Source organism: Miscanthus floridulus, chromosome 6 (assembly GCF_019320115.1).
Source record: "Miscanthus floridulus cultivar M001 chromosome 6, ASM1932011v1, whole genome shotgun sequence".
NCBI lineage: Eukaryota > Viridiplantae > Streptophyta > Magnoliopsida > Poales > Poaceae > Miscanthus > Miscanthus floridulus.
In genome coordinates, this window is record NC_089585.1 from 37,814,267 (window position 1) to 37,835,073 (window position 20,807).

Here is a 20,807-nt window from a genome sequence, read left to right on the forward strand (position 1 = left end):
CACGCCCGTTCTGAAGCAGCTATTTTGGATTTCGTAATCAAGCGTTAATCCGGCAAATGAATCTAAGTATAAGAACATGTCACAGGATAAGGATTTGAGTAAGTAACACACAGTCTACTATGATGGTCCAGTCACAACCGTAAGACCTTCTTCTTCTTAATTACAATGATACGCAAATCTTTTGCGTATTCAAGAAAAAAAAAACACACTGCAAGTTACAGAGCCCAGCGGCGAAGCCAGTGCAAAGTTGTCGGGGTCATGCGACCCCGATAACTTTGTACGAATCAGTGGAACCCCGCGTATTCCGACCAGCTACGACCCCATCAAATTGAGTTTATGAATCTGTGCGACCCCGGTAACAGTTTAGTCTAGATTCGCCGTAAACAGAGCCTGATGAACAACTTATTAAGACTTAATTCGATATAGCATAGTAGTTGTGTTGCAAAAAGATTCATACTGCATAACATCGTCGACAAGAGTTGTATTGTATCACCGGTTGTGGATCTTCAGTCTCGCCATGCAAGGACGTCCATGTACTTGGTCAAGTAAGCTCACAGTCTGAGCTCAAGATCCAGAGATGCCCGCGCCGGCGCCACCTCGCTGCCGCCGCCCTCCTCATCCAGAGATGCCCGCGCTGGCGCCACCTCGCGGCCGCCGCCCTCCTCATCCAGAGATGTCCGCGCCGGCGCCACCTCGCTGCCGCCGCCCTCCATCGAGGAGGGAGAGGGATGCTGCTGGAGACGAGTAGGAAGCTGCTGCGTCTGCTGCTGCTGCAGCTGCATTTTGATATAGTAGTCGAACTCGCGCATATCCCTCGCCTTCACATCCTCGTCGTCGCTGAAGCCCTCAAAGAGGGACCTGCTGGCCGCTTGTCCCGCCCCTTCATGTTGGCGGACGCGGACGCGCGCGGGCGCGGCAGCCACCGACGCCGTGGTGGCTCCGGTGCGCGCCCTGCTGCTGCGGGGCCCGGAGTTCCCAGACCCTTGTCGTGGCAGCTGATCCTCAGAACGCGCGCCGGCCACCGCCGTGACGAAGTCGTTGCGGTGGCCTCGGTTCGCCGCGTCGCCAGCTGCTGGTTGTTCCTGGTCCATGCCTCCGATCCGCTCCCTCGATGGACGACGCCCGCCGCCGTGCCCTCGTGGGGAAGGTGGGAGGGGTCAGGGGATCGATAATCGATCGGAAGAGTGGTGGTACCCTAGGTAGGAGTACTAGTAGCTATAAGTAGACTCAGGTGGGCCTGCAATGGAGCGGGTTTCTCGGATCAGGCAGGGGTCAGGCCCGGCCCTGGCGGAGTGGGTTGAGCGGGGCAGAGCCTCCGGGCCTCTGAATCCTACTAGGGCCCATCCCCATTTCTCTGAAGTGTACTAGCAGTAGTTTGCATTGGGCCAAACGCGCCTCCTTCGCAGCTTCGTCTCTCCGTCTCCAAACCTTCCCTCTTCTGCTCCACCACACCGTGTGCCAACGCGGAGTCGCAGAAACGCAGCCACCACAAAACGGCGGCGAGTGCATGTGCGAATCGAAGCTGGCAACCATGTGTGAGGCATAGAGAGGCCTTAGGACCAGAGCAAATCAGAAGGACAAACCATTCACTACGTCCCATTTGCAACCATGGGTTGGAACCACTCGGAACTTTGAAAAGTTGTAACTCCTATAAAACCAAACTAATCCATTGATCCCTTAACCCCCAAATCAGCTCAGCTTGTGGTCAATATGAAACTGTTTGCCCCCAATCCAGAGCTGATCTACATAGAATCCAGATTGTTTAACCCATATACCTCTACGTCAGGATCATGGCAAGCAAGATCACATTTCCAGTTTATGAAATCAATAAAACATCTGACCCTTCGGTGTCTATGCAAAAACTTAGAGAACCCTTTACATGTGATTACTTAATTCATCATAAGACTAAAAGTATGGACCAATACAATACATGAACTCTTGCAGTTCAAAACCCAACTGTAGTCAGACAGTGCCCCGATATACTTCACAGGAACAAACTTCATATACCCAGAGTTATGAATGCCTCATTGAATATGGTAGGGAGAAAAATGGCTTGAACGTCAGCACCAGACCAATCACGGACACCATGTTCAGCATTAGGAACAAGATCTGATCTCCTGCATTTTTTGTAAATGAAACCAATATACGCACTTAGTTATTATATTTAGCTTCCTAAAATCCTAAGTAAAGGAAAGAAAATGGCACAGTTGGAGGAGCCATGTATGAGTTGTTTACCTGGTAAGAACAGTCCGCTTATGTGCTTCTGAGCCCATGAGAACCTATAAAAAGCCAAGAGATAAATTAAGAAAATCTAATCCATTATCTTAATGTTCTAGACAAAAATAGTAACTTTCCAACCATATAAAAGATAAAAAGAAGAATATTTACAGAATTCCTGCTGCTGCTGGAGCTACAGCTTTGAACATGGACATCAGAGTAACAGAGATGCCATTAGCAACACCTCTCTGCTCCTGTGTCTGCACATGTTCTGTAGAATGTTGCACGCAATAGTAATAGTAGCCTGTTTCATTTAAATAATACATTAGCATTTGTTCATAATAGAATTTACTTTTGAATGATGATAGTTAATTATACATTTCAGAAGATTCACCAAATTGGAATTTGGAAATGCTTATTTACATCAGAAATGCCTTTTTCTATGCTAGTTGTCGATGGCGATAAAAGACATGGAACAAATTTGACTCACAGCAAACATGTTCTTCAAAACTGATGCCATGTTGATAAGTATTTTGAGCTCCAGGCCATGTAGATTGGCCATGAAGGGATACGTAGTGAGGAGAATGATCGACAGGATCTGCAAACCAAACATGCAATTGAATTCAGCACTAAAAAAGATGATTCGGTTTAAAGAAGTTATCCAACAAAGACAAATATATGTTTCATACATCCCTTTTAGAAAAAAAAAACTAGGGAAACCGCTTACAGTTTCCATGAAAATAATTAATAAATATTCTCCCCGTCCTAATATTTAGATCTATATCTAACAATTTTGATTTGATACAATTTATCAGTTGAATATTTGTCTCTCCCCCATACTATATATTTTAATTAAGATTCTTCATTCTTTACAAGTTTACAAGGAAACCATCAAAGATGTATTTCTCACGTACCGCCGCAGGCCGAAATGTCTTCATTGGTCCAAAATACTTTGCAAGGAAAGGATAAATAGCAAGTTGGTATACGAGTACACCAAAACCTACCAAGATCAAATGAATTGTTGTCATATAAATAATCTCAATAGCAATAACTTTCTAGCATTGCTACATGTGCAACCATTTCACTGGAACTATAATTCAACATCTCAAGGCTAATAATATCACATGGATGGAAAGATTTTAAATGCATTGGATGATTTATATACCCATCGTTAAGTAATACTCAAAAGCATTTCGCTATTTGCTAGAAGTGGTTATGTGCTGATTTTACTCCTTCTACAAGGTATTTCATGTTAAATATTTATTAGCTTAAAACTTGGGAAAATACCACATACCTGAGAAGGCTAGCACTGTACCAACATCCTGGGATGTCAAACTAAGGCCCCGAAATTTTCTACTGCTCAAAGCCCAGAGTGAAAATATCTAGAAATGTTTTTTTTACAAACGATATTAGCATTAACATATACATCTTATTGGTAGTTACTTCAAGGGTTAGAGTGAAAACATCCTGTTTATTGATGTTTTAATGAAGAAGTTACTTTGAAGATATATATCTTGAGGTTGAGAAATATATGATAGAGATTACCTCAAGATAAGCTGTGTGTCATGCAGAGAAAAGATACAGTAGAGGATTATTGCTGACATTAATTGCCAATTCTTTAGCAGATTTTTTGTAGATTCGGAGCCACGAACTTGTGCCTCCAGTTCGTCAATAGCTTCTACTTTGGCATCATCATGAAAGTGTAGCGTTTCCTAAGAAATGGGATAAAATTCTAAGGAATTTTTTCAATATCTTAATAGAGCTTCAAAAGAATGATTATTTATCTAACTACAAAAAAGATGTATTGAATGAAGGAATATAAGTCCAAACATATTTCATTTATTTTTTCCTTGAGAGGATGTAACTATTTGGATTCAAGATGAAAATAATAGGGAAGATGATGTGGCATACCGGAAGCCAAATGCATGCAATACATGATCCTGCTGCTAGTAATGATATTACGAAGCAAGGGAGGAAGTATGGAAACCTGAAAATTAGATGCAAAATTTTGATGGTTTATAAAAGTAAAAACAATGAAATAGTTATATGATAGAAATGGTAAGAGAAATAATTTACCTCCCAAATATGGACTCTTCGGAAAAAAGATTTGGGTACTTTTGTGCAGGCTAAAACATGATAGAGCATAGACAATGTTAGTCATGTGTATCTTTGCAATAGTTTCTTCATTTAATCATAAGATGAAAATATTCACCCCACTCGTTAAAGACAATAATCATAGTCATTAGCAACCTGGTAAAAGTGTGAGATTAACCAAAGAATACTCCCACCATCCTAAAATACAAAGTATCCTAGGAAATCTAGGATAGATTACTAAGTAAAGGAAATGACGCATGTAATCTTCACTTAATAATAGAATGTATTATGATTACCGTATTTTGAGCCTAGTAGTTGGGTTGTTGGCAATAAAATAGGTACGTGTGTGATTTAGGGTGAGTTATTTCACCTAAAATCTCTTATAACTTTAAAGAAAAAATGAATAATTTGATACCTTACATTTCAGGACAAAGGGAGTATATATACACCAAATGTGTGTTCCATATATATGGGCTATTTTTACAATATAGTGTTGGATGAAATGCTTGACTTCAATTTATATATTTTTGTTAATTACTATCCTCTTTTGTACACATCAGAGGTCAATTATGATTAAAGGAGACATGATTAAGGCACTCATTAGCATTTCAAATTTAACTCATATTGCTATCGAAATTCCATAATTGATCTTCACCTGTGCAAGAAAGCCTCCAATAGCTGGCCCAATAACAAGAGCTATCGCTCGTGAAGATGTAACCTATGACATAATGTCAGACACAAGTTAGTTACAAGTAAACAATAAACACAAAAAAATAAGAATTATTTTAAAAGTTGAAAAAGGTTACAAGAGATATTCCCAGAGCTTGATGCTCTTTCCTGCAGACTTCTGAAGCATAAGCCTAGAAAATGCAGATGCAACCATGAGCACCTAAAACATATCATTTACAAATATCGGTCTAGCAATCCATATAGTTAGTTACCTTGATGGGTCCTAGTATACCACATAGCAACCCAAGTAATCCCCTAGTTACAATTGCCATCCAGTAAGCTGTGCTAAGTCCAAAAAGTGTGTTGAACACAATCCTGAAAAGGGAACCAAAACAATATTTACTAGGTCTTGTTAAATTGAATGCTAAGCCTGATCTCCCAATTTGACTTCATGATCCGTACACTGAGAGGATGCTGATCACAATGCATGGCTTCCTTCCATACTTGTCAGCAAACATGCCCCAAGGCACCACACTTATGGTTCTTCCGAGGAAATAGGTAGCCCCTAACAAAGAAATGAAATACAGCCACTGAGACAGTAAACAGCACCGATAATAAACCATAGTCAAATGATGATTATAACTGCAGGTGTACTAGACCATTCGATGAAAATGCACATGTGACTTTATGTGAAGAGTATATATAAACATTTCTATGAAACTGAGCCTTGAAACTCCAATCGTGAAAGAAGACGCTGCTCACCAACAAAACCAGCATAAAATCCAATGTCTTGCTCTTCTTTCGCCACCTTCAAGTCCCTGATCTGTTTGATTGCAATAAAGGTGAATGTTTGATAGCCATTCCTTTTTTTTGCATAAACAAATTATGGAACAGAGCAAGTATTCTGCACGTTAATGAAAGTAAAGATTCTAAACTAAAACATGCATGCGTACCATGAAGTATAGATAAGGGAACAACGACTGAATCGGCAGAGCTGGAAAGAAAAAAAGTGAGGTATTAGTCACTGAACCAAAAAAAAAAAAAAAAAACTGACAAGTCCATTCAGTAAAATAACTGATAAGAAAATAGAGATATACTTTGGACATACAAGTCACTGAACCGAAAATATACACGAGGCAAGTAACACGTGCACATATTGTTCAAAATGAATACTTTTGCACTATTATTATATATATCACTATAAGTTTAATTAGCAGGTCAATCATAGGTGTACTTACTAGCTTTCACAAGTGAGATGGATGAAAACAAGTGCTCAAAATGAATATCAACTAAATTGAGTACTAGAACACGATCCTGACGAAACAACCTCAACATATAGAGTCCTATGTACTATGAATATAAGCACCATGTTGGCGCTTATTGATACGCGCTTGTTGGCGCTTATTGATAGCAGGAATCACTTTTGCCTATATTGCTAAAAAACACTCATCGTTGTCTTGCTATAGAGCATAAGCAGTTCTTCTGAACAATCACAGGATGTTTTAATTCATTCGACATTCAGATCAGCGAAAATGTCCATTATATTGTGGTGATCATTCAGAAGAACAGATGGATACTATATATTATTCATACAGGCACAGAGGCAGGCGATCCAAATGTAGAGGAAGTCCGCGTATGGGATCCCGTCAATGGCCTGCACCTTCCTCTCCTGCCTGCACCCAGGGCAGCGCTCGCGCCATACGGCCGCCTTCCCGCCGCCGCCGACGAGCAGCGACGCCTCGCCGACGCCGCTGGCCATGGTGGTCTGAGCACCTGACGAACGTCGTCGGGAACTGGATAGCGACTTGGTGAGGACGGCCGCGGTGGTGCACGTCGTGTGGCTGTCCCTGTCCGGATCCGCATGCTGGCAAACGAGAGCTGCTGGTCTCAAATCGGAGGTGTGATGCGTTAGTAGGAATTCTGACCTCTGGGGCTTTTTCTTCCTCGGTTTTTGGGTTTTTGTCGTTTGTTTGGCTAAATTTATGGCATGTTCAGCTGGTATTAAAGCTGGTTGATAAGCCGGCTATAGATTCTAGGTAATAAGCCGGATGATAAATTCAAGCAAGGACCTTAGGTAGCGGAATCGAGGGGGCTGGCCTAAGTCTGTCCCGTTTGAGGCCTATTCCCTGGAATGACTACCCGAAAGAGTTCCAAGCTAGAATGCCAGCTAAATTTGTATAAGCTATTAAGCTTTATCAGTTGGAATAATTTCTAGGCTCGTTCCGCTGTAACTAAACGGGTCCTGAAACGGTTTCACTACTACCATGTACATGTACATGAGCATGTACAGCAGTACGATGCATTGGGCACACTGTTCTCTCTCCCATGCGTTCAACGTCATCTATCTATTACATAGCCCTCTATTGTCTGCTCTCGCATGGCTGGCTAACCATGCATTCTCTTCCTCCACGCCAATGCACAGCCGGCGCGCACTGCACGCTCCAATGTTATCGCCGATGGTCAAGCATTGAGGTGGGTTCCCAGCAGGGCCGTCCCGAGGAGATACGACGCCCTGTAGAAAACTAAAAAATGAGGCCTACTAGTCTAGAAAAAAATATCTATTCTTTGTTTTTTTTACGCTTTTGCCAACTCGATTCAAAAATTTTAGACCGATTTACAGAAGATATGACTTCAATCTTCAAACACTAGTCCACTAGGCGAGTCTAGACGAAAAGAACAAAATTTAGAGATTGATCCGCTACTCGCTATAGTTCAATGTGAATGAATTGGGAAGAAAAAAAAAGAAATATGAATGATTAGTATTACCTTCAGCCATCAGGGCCTTGCCTCGGTGCCTCGCCGTTGCTATCACTCGCGATACATGGCCGATAAGAGACGGACAGGTTTGGGATCGCAGGAGTCGGGAGACAAAACGACGTCGTGCAGCCTCCGAAAAACCATTTTTTTATTAAGCTTGCCCGTGGGTGATCCTGTTTTAGGCCAACGAAACAAAATCTGCTTAGCTATATAAGTTATGGTACTAGAAAATTGGAGCCCTATTAGAACTGGAGGCCCTGCGCCGTCGCTCTGGCTGCACACCCGCAGGGACGGCCCTGGTTCCCAGAGATCTCCAATGCTGGAAACCTTGCCGACAGTAAGCTCCTGTTGCCGACGGAGACCTTGTCAGACTTGCTTGCCGACAAGGACCATGAGGAGTGGTGACACGATGCCGACCCCAACTGATGGCGACACGATTACTCTCGTCGTGGACGAGGCCAAAGAGTGCCATTGCAACGAGTTATGTCAGTAAACAGGTCTACTAGCTTGTACCCGTTTTGACGTAGTATGAGCCTAGGTATATGTATTTTAGGAGTTTAAAGACTTAAATGACGCTCTCCGTCAAGTTTACGGTCCAGTGTGGCGCCGCTGGTGCAAATAGAGCCAAGTGTGTAGGAGTTATAGCCAGCTTAGCGCGTGCACGTCTCTTGAGCTTTCGACTCATTTTCTCACACTCTAATTTGACCCTCAATTCATGCAATGCTAACCCTGAAGTCAATATATACTTACCATTGTTCCAAGGAAAATAAACAATTCTAAGTTTAGTTAAATTTCAAATTATGTTGAGTTGACTAAGTTTACTAAAAATATTACCAAGATTATTCATAACTACAAGTCGATATAATATAAAAATATGTTATATTGCAAAAAAATACATATCGATAATATGATGTGTTAGTATGATAGTATCTGTGTTTTGGTATATTTAGTTAGGGAAAATGGTGTTCTTGCCCCTTACACAGATGTGCAATTGTGATTTTGCCCTTGTTTTTTCTAACTTTGTGATTTTGCCCTTAACTGTTCATAAGTCAACGCGATTTTGCCCCTGGTCAACACGAATTTGCCCCTGTTTTTACCGTTGACCAGGGGCAAAATCGCGTTGACTTATGAACAGTTAAGGGCAAAATCACAAAGTTAGAAAAACGAGAAAAAAATCATAATTTCACAACAAAGTAGGGGCAAGAACACAAGAGATGCATTGACTCTATTAAAATTAAAATTAAATTCTTTTTTGAGATAGGGGAGAGAATTATGTGACGTGTTTGGTTTAGATAAGAATAGTGGAATGACCCATCACCATCCCGTCCCTCGTAATAAGCACATAGTACCACAGTGACTACTAGCTTGAGGTATCCCTTGGCATCCGTCGGCCGTAATAAACGTACGTACAGATACGTATGGAATCAGGTGGAGCCACGCGGGCATCCGGCCACTAGCAGAGCAACCACCGCGACCTCAAACTTTTCTCGGCACATGTTCCTGGCATTCGCAGCGCGCTCGCGGTTAATTCCTCTGCCTCCCTTTTGGAAAACTGTTGCCCTTGTGGTAATATAATGAATGTAGTAGTACATTATTGTTTTTCTTAATTATTGCGCTCTGATAGTAGCTGCCGTTTCTTCAGATTTCTATTAATGTCTCAAATATTTGTAAAAAAGTACTCCTATTCGGTGATACAAAAGCAGCTCAATAATGTTGCCTTTCAGAATCAGAAAGGAAAAGAAAAAGACCGTCCCCCGTCTAAGGGAGTGTTTGATCCGGTGACTAAAATTAAGGAGGTGTCATATGAGGATATCGCATGGAATGTTTGGATACTAATAAAATAAATAAATTACATAATCCGTCAGTACTCCACAGAGACGAATTTATTAAGCCTAATTAATCGGTCATTAGCATATGTTTACTGTAGCACCCACATTGTCAAATCGTGGATTAATTAGGCTTAAAAGATTCGTCTTGCAAATTAATCGTAAACTGTGCAATTAGTTTCGTAATTAATCTATATTTAATACTCCATATATGTGTTAAGCATCCGATAGGACAGCGACTAAAGTTTAGGAGAAGGAACCAAACACCCCCTAAAATTGCTAACTCGCTCCAGTCTCTAGCTATATCTTAAAGTCCCACGATAATTAATATAATAATGTAATAAAATAATATAATACTCCACTATCTACTAGTACAGTAGACTATGCAGATGGAAGAAGATAGTACGTACTCCTACGCAAAGCCGCAGGAGCTAGTAACGCATAGCCGCAGTGCAGCACGCGCTTACGAAAAACGAAGCAACCAAGAAATTAAGGGAGGGCTCATCTTCTCGTGTACATACCTGGGATGGGCCCAGGCTGTCGCTGCAGGCGCTCAACTGCTCAAGGAGAACGTCCTCGACCGGCCTGCGCACTACTTGTCCATGCCCAGCTCACGCACGTCCTTGTTGTCCGCCGCTGCCTCTTCCGGTAAGACGAAGAAGGATGCTGCCTGCAGCCGCTAACGCAGGGACGAGAAGGTGGCCAAGGAGCACGCGCGCGAGATCTCCGCCAGGCCAAGGAGACAGTCGTCAGCCGTAAGTCTGGCAAGAACAACGCATCCTCGTCGCCGGCGTTGGAGAAGAGGCAGAGCTGCTTTAACAACAATTTTTTCTTTGCAATCCCAGAAGATCCCTTTTATTGGAACAATTTTTTCTTTGCAGACGCCTTCCTATTAAGGAGTTTCTTAAATTTTTTAATTTTTTGCCACTTTGATGGGTATGTCAATAAGTACTCCATCAACGCCCACATTACTATCGTCCATCACCTCCTCCGTCAAGTCACCATAGAGTCGATCGATGGTGGAAGTATCAGGATCGACCTCATCCTCCTCTGATTCACATTCTTTATCAATTGAATTACCAACATACGAAGGTTTCAATCTCTTTTGTTCTACATCTTTAATTAAAGCTATAGAACCAGCAATTAAGTTTTCTCTACCACCCAGACTGATCCCCACCCCTCCTAAATTTTGCTCAATACGATCACTAGAAAAAGAACATACTGAATTAATAACTGCCTTAGCATTACCTTAGGGATCCTCGAGATTTTTGATGGCAACTCTTTTTTCTGCCTTCTCAAGAGAGTGTACATCAGCCATGTCCGCATTCCGCTTGCTGCGCCGCACTGGAGTAAGCTCTCCGTCAGACACCACCACCATCGTCATAACACTTCCCAATACATTGCCATCCACTGACACTCCGGCCTCTACCATGGCCTCAAGAACAGCCCCAAGGTACTGATCCTCACCCACAAGCACTCCATCTAATGTCCCATCAACCTGCCTTGCCTCAACTGATTCTCCAACTAGTGTGGAAGGCGGCTGGTTATGATTTTTTTTGCGAACCCCAACTAGCAGCCCCCAAACCGGCCGACGCCTGTATCCCTGCCGAAGGCGGCTGCTGCTGCCCCTTCTCCTTCCATTTCAGTAAATTTCCTGAGACCAACTTGCCACGCGACTTTGATAACTGTGATGAACGTTGCTGCATACACGCTGGAGCTGAGGACCCTGAAGGTACCAGAGAAGCTGCTGCTCGCACATCCACCGAATGACCTTTCTTGACTCCCACAAAATCGCGTACCGCATCACTCAGATCATTCTCCTCATCTGATAAATCATCCTCTTCAAGATCAACATCCATATGTGCTTCTGGATTATTTGCTTCTTTTCCTGAATTGCTACTAACTACTGCACTTGCTGCACTTGCACCTGAGTTGATAACCTTGCCATGATTTTGTGCCTCCTCCATTTCACTGTCCTTTGGTGCCCCACTACCATGATCTTCATTCCCATTATTCTTGGTGTTCCAAATGCTTCGTAGCCCGATGTTTGGTAAATAAGGTTCAACTTCAAAAAGCAACTGGAAGTATCGATTACCAATAATGACATCTGGTTTGGTTGGAATTGCCTCTGGATCTAGTACTACCACTGCAAACCTTCCAAAGCTACTCGCTCTAGTTGTCACCATGTCCACATCTTGAGTAACTCCAAAAAGAGTTCCCAAAGCCCACAAAACCAAATACTCCCTTAAAATTGTCGGAAGATTTAAGACTCTCATCCACACCACTGGCAGAGCATGACCGAAATATTCCTCATCTTCCTTGAATTCTTGAAATTTGAGAGTCACACCTTCTTTCATTTCCGCATTGAACCTTGCCATCTTTGCTAGATCACCCTTTGTAGGAAAAAGCACCTTGAACTCAGAGCTACTGTGCCGTTTTACTTCCCAAGCAAAAGTGTCAGAAACCAAAACCCGCAAAAAAGCGGCAACATCTTCTTCTGACAAATCTTTACCAGAAGTGGAGATCAGAGCCATTCTCGATTCTCTCTTTGTCGGCTAAATTGGTGCATGTGGAATAAGAAAACTGGCTAGTGCATCTACCGCTTGACCGACCAACTGGGCTACTGGTTTCGGCTGCTTAAGAATCGAGCATCGACTCATGGCATGATCAGAGCTTCTGCAAATTTCTCAAAATACCGTCGCGGTGCACTCAAACATCAAGTGACCCTTTACACCACATCTTCTGCAAACCTTAGTGGTGCCTGTCTTCTGTGAAGCACCTACAACCCCCACGCTCAATGTTTGTACCACTGAATTTTCAACCTGCATATCAGTTGGTCCACCTGCCGAAGAAGAACCCTTTAGAATTTGAGATCCAGCATTAACACCTTACTCCGCACCTGTACCCGTTCCTTTCAGGTGCTGCTGATCTGCAATAACACCTTGCTGTTGATTGATCCCCACCCCCGGCAAAGCCGTAGATAGCGTGGTCATCACTGGAGGAGCTTGCGACGTGTACTGCTGCTGATTCACAAGTTGTTGCGCCGGGATTTGAGGGTTCGGCACAGGTTGCTGCGACGATACCTGCTGTGATGGCACCTGCTGCTGTGGAAGAGGCTGTTGCACGTACTGCCGTTGCTGCACAATCTGCTGTTGATGCTGCGGTGGCACCTGATGCTATAGTTGCTGCTGAAGGTTCCGCGGGTGGTGAGTCACATGGTGCTGCTATGGACCATATTGCTGAAGTTGCTGCTGATTTCGGTGAGGTACGTGACGCTGATACTTGTGCCCCTGTCGGAACCCGCCGTTCCGGCCTCGATCCCCATTGCCGCCAAAGCGCCCTCGTTGTCCCCGTTCATAATCCCACCCTGGGCCATAATTCGGTTGAGCCCCGAGGTTAGGATTGAACCGATGACCATTGAAAGGTGCGCCATCGTCTACCTCCTGGTACACAAGGCCGGCGCCATATCCATGTCGGCCACCGCGCGCAGCACCACCTCCACCGCCTGTGCGCCCTCCTCCACGGCCGGTTCCGTAACCTCTTCCTCCAACGCCATCCCCATCATTGCCCACCCCGCCTGCACCTGGTGACGCCATGCCCGCACGCATGACTTGCACGTAAGAGGGATGAACTGAGGAGGGAGTGGCTGCTAGGGTTAGCTTGTTGATCTCGTCAAGGTCGCAGGAGGCAAGCAGGAAATGTGATGCTAATTTTCCTGTACGACCCCTTCTACGACCGCATCTGTCCAGCACACAAAGCCCACGTTGGGTCTCAGAAGACCCACCTGTCTCTGTGCCTGGAACGGATCGGCGGCAAGGACATTCGTCTCGCATGTAACTCAAATCGCAGGCGTCACGTAGCCCACCCGTTCCTGCTGAGAAGACCGAACCCGCATGTCGCTGTTCACATGGTCCGCCCATCCCTTGTTTTCAACAGCCCGATCTGCCGCACTCCTGCGAGATTCCAAGATCACCGGAATGCGAGGACACCTTGCAAAAGATCTGCCAGGCACACCAGTGATCTTCTCGCCGTCATGGTCGACGGATTCGTGGAAACGTCGGCCTTCATAAAGACACGACTCAGCGCTGTTGAGCACGAAGGCTTCCTTCGAACTCCTCCCAGCGACGCCACTGTTCCCGATCACGGTGTTGTCGGTCGCGACGACATGGCCGGCTCCGGCAATGCGGAGGGACTGCCCCGCGGCGCCGCTGTTCCCGACTACGCAGTTGTCGGACGCAACGTAGTCATCTCCGGTGGCGCCGCTGTTCCCGGTGTCGTTGTTGTCGGACGCGACAACGTGGCCCTCTCCGGCAACATAGAGAAGCCAATCTCCATTGCGCAGTGGGTCGCCATCGGTCGCGACAACGTGGCCCTCTCCGGCAACACGGAGAAGCCGATCTCCATCAAGAGATAGATCGCCGGCGTCACTCCGCCGCTGGCCTCCGTTGCCGTCGAGGTCCTCGGGGTCGCCTCCCGAGTCTCCCTCAACGGTCATAGCCTTCGATTGAGATTTAATGAAGAGAAAGAAAAGAAAAAAGAGAAAATTGTTTCTCCCTTGAGAAACCGGTAGCTAAATCATGGCTGCCGACTTGATTGATTTTTCATTTGATCTTGTACAAGCGGTATAAAAAAATGTTAACGACATTCGTGTGGAAAAAGAGATGTGTTCAGTAAGATAAGAGTACTACGCTACTACCTCTGTGGCATAGCTATAGCCAGAAACTGCAAATTGTATCTCATTTCTGAACTTGTCACTTGAGAATTGATCTACACATTGTAGATGAGATGTGTTCAGTACCAAATTCTTGTAGTCATGAATAATGTACAATCTTGCCATTGAAGGTGATGGCTGTGTCCGATTGACCATCTATTTTGGCAAAGAATGTCGCGCAAACTGAACCAGCCTTATATGCTGCTACTTGAAGATAGAAGAATGCAGAGGTGGACTCTACAATGGCAAGAATGCGAGATTGAACCAGCCTTGTAATAAACAGCAAACAATGTGATTTTTAGCATAGAGAGATTTGACATGATCAATGTACTATGTAATTTGGAGTAGCATTTCAGTCAAGTTTAGTGTAGTGATCAACTGGATGGATGTGCTTAAAAACAATGATTATTATGAAATATATTATTTTTGTTTGAAATCATCTGGATGTTCTGAAATAAGTTTATGATCATATCCTTCCCAGTTCTATATTGACATATCTTCTTTGTGTTCTTCATACAATTGCTTATACAGGTTCACAATCAGAAAAGTTGGCCTTGCTGTTGACTTCAGTGATTTCTGGAAATGGTAGATTTTGAAATTGTGAACGTCTTACATAGCTAACAAAAATCTCAGTCCTATGACTTTGAATGGGCAATGTTAGCCTTCATTGCGACTGCTACTGCAGTTAATGGTGAAGATACTTGCTCGACATTCGATTCACCTGTGCGGCTATATCATGCCATGGCACAATCGGCGATTGGTAGCCACGGCGGCGCCCCTGTAGTCGCGATCTTTCTCGTTTTCTGATTTGGGAAGTCTGATTGTGGTGCTGTATCCACGACAGCACGCTCAAGGCCCAACTCGACAATCACTGAAGGTCCTCTCCGTGACGAGCGCTTGGGGGGCAGGGAACCGGGCGCTGGAGTCCGAGCCGGCGCCATGGAGGCAAAGGCTGCCTTCGGGTGGTGGTTCTGCTGCTATTATTGATGTTTCAGATGCAGTAGAATAGGAACTTCAACACTGTAAATCGATTGTATTGTTTTTTGTAACACATCCATCGTCACACTATAAAGTTCAAAGGGGCTGAAAATGCCATATTTATTTCAGATAAAAAAATCATCTCTGCGTATTACAGCATCTGTGCTACTACCTCCTAGTACAAAACAAGTTCAGAAAAAAAAAATGAAAAGTTGCACGGATTGTTGTTTCTTCAAAGCAACTGTGCTACTAACTCCTACAAAGCAAGTTCAGAAAACGAAATGATAAGTTGCACAGATTGTTTCTTCAAAGCGACTGAGCATTCTGAGATAGAAGCCATCATCCACTCTGCAGGCACAACAGGGACATAGTTGAAAGGCATACAAACACCACAAGGACATGATCGGTGATCACAGCTACGACCATATCCCTCAATTTAGAATGGAAGCCTACAGACACTTCTCTTTTCTTCACACTGAGTAGCTGCATATTTTAGGGAGAAATAAAATGTCAGATGAGTGAGAATTAACCATATCAGTGTTGTAGATTAATTAAAGCTCAACAGGACCAAAGAGTGTAATCCACTCTAGCTGATTCGAAGACTGCAATCTAAGTACTGCTTAGCCTTTTGGTGAAGCTTATCATCTGCCCATATAAAAGGATCAGATCGAAAGGAAGAACCTGTAAGCATAGGTGGTAGCAGTATTTCATCGTAGTGATGTCCTCAGGTGGAAATTACCTCTATCAATGAAATAGCCTACTGCTGCTACCGTATCAGATTCTCGTTCGCTGAGTCTGGGCGAACCTTTCCAAATTTTATTCGAGTTCATCTCAGAGAGTCTCCACCGGTAGAACAGCCGAGCCAATTTGTCGAGTTGGCAGCGAGCTGAGCTACGAGCCGTGCGCCTGGGACACGCGTCGTGCGTGGACGGGAGGTCCGCACGGTGCCCAGGTCGGACCATCCGTAGTCCGTACCCAATTTATTTCCGCGCGACGGCCAAAAATACACGAACAACAGCAGCTGGAGCCGCAGCAGCGGAAGCGAACAGGCCGAAAGCCATCTGAGTCGCACAGCCCGGCAACGGCGGGCCCACTGGTTTCTTGGTCCAACAGCCCGGAAACGGCGTACTGGCATCTCCAGCAGACAGATAGGAGAGGCCCAACGTCTGACTGTGTGAGCCGGCTGGAGCTGACGCCACGCCACGCCAAAAAAACACGCGTCAGCCGCCAGGTAGGCAGATATAACGAGGCACCCGGATTGCCGAGCCGTGCCCGGAGCGCGATAGCCATTCGTATCCCGAGGCGGCCGCGGCCCCCGCTCCGCTCCGAAGAATCGCAGCCCGCCCGCGCGCGCGCGCTCGGCCTATCGCCACCACCACGCGGCACCGCTGCAGCTCGAGAGAGGAGGAGGAGGAGGGGGCAAAAAAAAAATCTCCGCCACCACCAGGAGCTTCGCGTGCGCCGCTTGCTCACCGCCCGCGCGCACACGCCTGCAGAGCCCCTCTCTCTCCCGGCCTCCTTCTGCAGCCATGCTCCTCCACCTGCTTCCGCTCTCCTGCCCCGCGTCGCCGTTCCACCTGCGCGGGGCCGGCGGCTCGCCGCGGCTCCGGGCAGGGGGCAGGGCCAGGACGCGGGCGCTCCGGGGGACGGACGTGGAGCCGGAGACCCCTCCGCGAAGGCGCCGCGGCCGCGAGGACGACCACGATCCGCACGCGGCTGGGAGCGGTGGAGACACCGGGGCGCTGCTGGCGTCGGTCAGGAGGCTTCTGCTCTCCGAGGCGCCGGCGGAGGAGGAGGAGCAGGGACACTTCCCCAAGCGTTGGGCCATCGTCTTCCTCTGCTTCTCCGCATTCCTGCTCTGCAACATGGACCGCGTACGTGTCACTGCTGGGGCGCTGCTACCCCTGCTCTCTCTGCACTTATTACTTTGTATCGCCTGCTTGCATGATTGATAGTGCGTGCCCCACAACCGATCAAGCCAGTAGGATGCATGCTCTAGAATCCGGCACTAATTTGAATTTGACTGTTTCGAGTGCTTACCTTGAGAATATATATAGTGTGTGAGATGGGGTGTTCAATGTCACATTAGTATCGCTCTTGAATGGTGTCCTTTGTTTGGTTACCTCACTTATTCAAAGCTGAGGGGTGATTCTATGCTCTTCAGGTAACCAAGTGCTTTGGCAAATCAACCACCCATTGTAACTAGTGTGCACAGCTTGTTCTTCATCTTTCTTGGCATGTACTAGTCCCCAACCCATTCCAGCCTTTGCTGCCATATATAGAATACTTCTAGTCTTATTCCTGTACCTGTTGTCACTTACAGCAACGGGAAACCAATGGTAAAATGCATTGGAATTGCTTCCATGGAGTGCATGAACTGGAGTGTCACTTTGTTTGTGAGACATTTATATTACCATCACTTGCAGGTAAATATGAGCATTGCTATTCTGCCTATGTCCGCAGAGTATGGTTGGAACCCACAGACTGTTGGTCTCATCCAGTCATCTTTCTTCTGGGGCTATCTCCTAACTCAGGTCGGTAACAGAAATTCTTGCTTCGTGCAACAACTCTGTATTAGGAATAAAAACACATAGCCCCGTTTTCATTGCAGATAGCTGGAGGGATATGGGCAGATACTGTTGGAGGAAAGACTGTCCTTGGTTTTGGTGTGGTTTGGTGGTCCATAGCTACAGTTCTTACTCCTGTTGCAGCCAAGCTTGGCTTGCCATTTCTTCTTGTTGTGCGGGCTTTCATGGGAATTGGTGAGGTAAGCCTTGATTACTCACTGATTTACAGCAACTCGCCAATTCCTCTATCATCCAAGTTTAAAAACTTCCTGAGGGTATGAGTGATAGTAGAGTTCAATGTACAGTGACTTCTCCCCTAGGCTTCTTCCTTTTGCCTGAAGGAATTACCTTTGCTTCCTTAAAATGATTGTTGTGCTTAAGTTAGTGGTTGTAGACCTTTGAAAGTTAGATTCACAGGGAGCTATGCACTCCTGCAGTCCTGTTCTCTCACTGTTGAGAACTCATCCTGCCCACGAACTTCTTCCAGTTGCTTAAACCTGCATGTTTTGTTATTTACATCATTGATACACTTGTCTGATAAAACATATACATTCTTACCTCAGGGGGTTGCCATGCCTGCAATGAACAATATTCTTTCAAAATGGGTCCCTGTATCAGAGAGGAGCAGATCATTGGCTCTTGTGTATAGTGGAATGTACCTTGGGTCAGTTACAGGACTTGCATTTTCCCCCTTGCTGATACATAAGTTCGGTTGGCCATCAGTCTTCTATTCATTCGGGTCCCTAGGGGCTGTTTGGGTCACGACATGGGCAACCAAGGTATTCTTATCTTCAGGTGTTGCATTATATATATGAAATTCTTCCAGTGATGCAAATGTTGTCCTCTGATCTCATTGTATCATCTTTGAATTTTATTGCACTTTTCTTTTTAAGGCATATAGTTCCCCACTTGAAGATCCTGGAATCAGCACTGCAGAAAAGAAGCTTATTGCTAGTCAGAGCACAGCAGGCGAGCCTGTTAAAACAATTCCGTGGAGATTAATATTATCAAAACCACCTGTTTGGGCACTTATAGTTTCTCATTTCTGCCATAGCTGGGGAACTTTCATTTTACTCACATGGATGCCCACATACTACAACCAGGTAACACTAAACATCAAATTTTCCACCTTGAGATCATGAACTTTTGCCGTTCGTGCATTAAAAAGTTAATTTGAAAACTTTGAAAATAGGTTCTGAAATTCAACCTTATGGAATCTGGCCTTTTCTGTGTTCTTCCCTGGTTCACGATGGCAGTTTCTGCAAATGTTGGTGGTTGGATTGCAGACACACTTGTCAGTAGAGGAGTATCTGTGACAACTGTTCGGAAGGTAAAGTGCTCCCTTGTCTTCAACTTCATAAAATTGGGCACCAGATTTTAGACAGATCCTGAATTTTACGCTCCACATAGAACCATCAAACTGAAACTGTATAATGAAAAAGGTTAGTAATCACTATGCATCCTGGGTGATGAAATTTCATCCAGTGGCCTGATGAAATTTCTTTCTCTCACGCATACTGAAGAATTTTCTTTCCATTGTGTCATATGTATTTTCACGTTTGACAGATCATGCAATCAATCGGATTCTTGGGGCCAGCATTTTTTCTAACTCAACTAAGCCATGTCGACTCGCCTGCCATGGCGGTGTTGTGCATGGCTTGTAGCCAGGTAATTATCCATCTTAGCCATTTTTTTAGGGTGAGAGAACAACACGGTTTCATATAACAACCTTTCTTTAAGATTTACCATTGTGTTCTGAGCATAGCATGTTGATTGCATTATGTTTTTTTCCAATGTCAGGGAACCGATGCATTCTCGCAGTCTGGTCTATACTCGAACCATCAAGATATAGGCCCTCGATATGCAGTAATCTCTTCCTCCATGTTCTATAGAGCGTCTTATTTCATGCAAAATTTATAAACTCGTTATTGTTGTGTGCAAAATTGGACTTTACCGTGATAGTTGAAGGTTGAAAATTGGACTTTACCCTAAATGTAACTGAATCCATGAGGCAATAATCTTTGGTCTCCTCCTGTCTTTCAGGGTGTACTGCTTGGTCTTTCCAACACAGCTGGGGTTTTAGCCGGTGTATTTGGCACAGCAGCAACAGGATACATCTTGCAGCATGGTATGGCCTAATTTCACTCTCGTGCATTTCACACTAGCAACCAATTTTTAAAACCCAGATCGTTTGATGAACTCCACCTAAAAATGCAGGTTCTTGGGATAACGTATTCGAGTTATCGGTAGTGCTTTATCTGGTAGGGACTTTGGTATGGAATGTATTCTCAACTGGCGAGAAGATTCTTGATTGAAGGATGTACATAGTGTGCTTACAGTTTGAAGTGACATTCATTTCGGATGGCCAACTTAACCCCTGGAGACAGTACACTTCAAGGCAACAAATGTGTCATCGTGCAGCTCAGCTCTTGGATGAGGCAACATTATTCTAATATCAATACATGCAATGCCCAGCACGAGAAGTATCAAGTCTCGACATCCCAGCACGAGACCAGGTGAAGCATGGATGAGTTGAGCGATGCACCCCTTCTGGACATGCCACTGTATAGTGTGTTGAGCATAGCTGCATAGGCATCATGTACAGAATAGTAGAAAGATTCACCATACACAGTAGTCTTTTTTGACTTGTATACACTCTTTTCCTCTTGAATAGCTTGTTCCTGTAACAGCCCGACGTAGATCAAAATAAGGAAACCTGGGGAAGGGGCTACTACTAATGCAAACATTTAATGAATATTTATCCATTTGTGGTCTCAGTTTTCACTATGGCAAATTGTTACAATATTTGTACCACTGTTTGGTATTTCCTCAAAGATGAAGTACAGTTCCCTCAGTACGTAGTGTATACCTGGCTATCCTATCCCGAAGGGAATCATTACAGACCAAAGCGAAAATCAACTGAAACTACCAAAATGGCACATAACATTTTACACGGTTCTAGTTCATAGATAAACCATACCGTACATT

At 44.8% G+C, this 20,807-nt stretch overlaps 1 protein-coding gene and 1 pseudogene across 1 annotated transcript; one reads left to right on the forward strand and one right to left on the reverse strand.

Moving 5' to 3' along the window:
- Positions 1-2,013: 2,013 nt before the first annotated feature.
- On the reverse strand, positions 2,014-6,739 carry LOC136460504 (protein ZINC INDUCED FACILITATOR-LIKE 1-like; annotated as a pseudogene).
- A 9,789-nt stretch (positions 6,740-16,528) lies between these two features.
- On the forward strand, positions 16,529-20,606 carry LOC136458099 (probable anion transporter 1, chloroplastic). The gene is made up of 10 exons (XM_066458096.1): positions 16,529-17,126; positions 17,679-17,786; positions 17,864-18,019; positions 18,383-18,598; positions 18,713-18,922; positions 19,012-19,149; positions 19,386-19,487; positions 19,620-19,685; positions 19,863-19,947; positions 20,037-20,606. Exons 1-10 carry the CDS (start codon positions 16,782-16,784, stop codon positions 20,132-20,134), a joined length of 1,524 nt encoding a protein of 507 aa, XP_066314193.1. The 5' UTR covers positions 16,529-16,781; the 3' UTR covers positions 20,135-20,606.
- Positions 20,607-20,807: the final 201 nt, after the last annotated feature.

What these genes read in the sequence shown, in the direction of transcription:
- LOC136458099 (XM_066458096.1), top strand. Translation starts at nt 16,782, where the DNA reads ATGCTCCTCCACCTGCTTCCGCTCTCCTGCCCCGCGTCGCCGTTCCAC. An exon ending in TCACGACATGGGCAACCAAG is followed by an intron (nt 18,599 to 18,712) that starts GTATTCTTATCT and finishes TTTCTTTTTAAG; the next exon opens with GCATATAGTTCCCCACTTGA. An exon ending in TGTGCATGGCTTGTAGCCAG is followed by an intron (nt 19,488 to 19,619) that starts GTAATTATCCAT and finishes TTCCAATGTCAG; the next exon opens with GGAACCGATGCATTCTCGCA.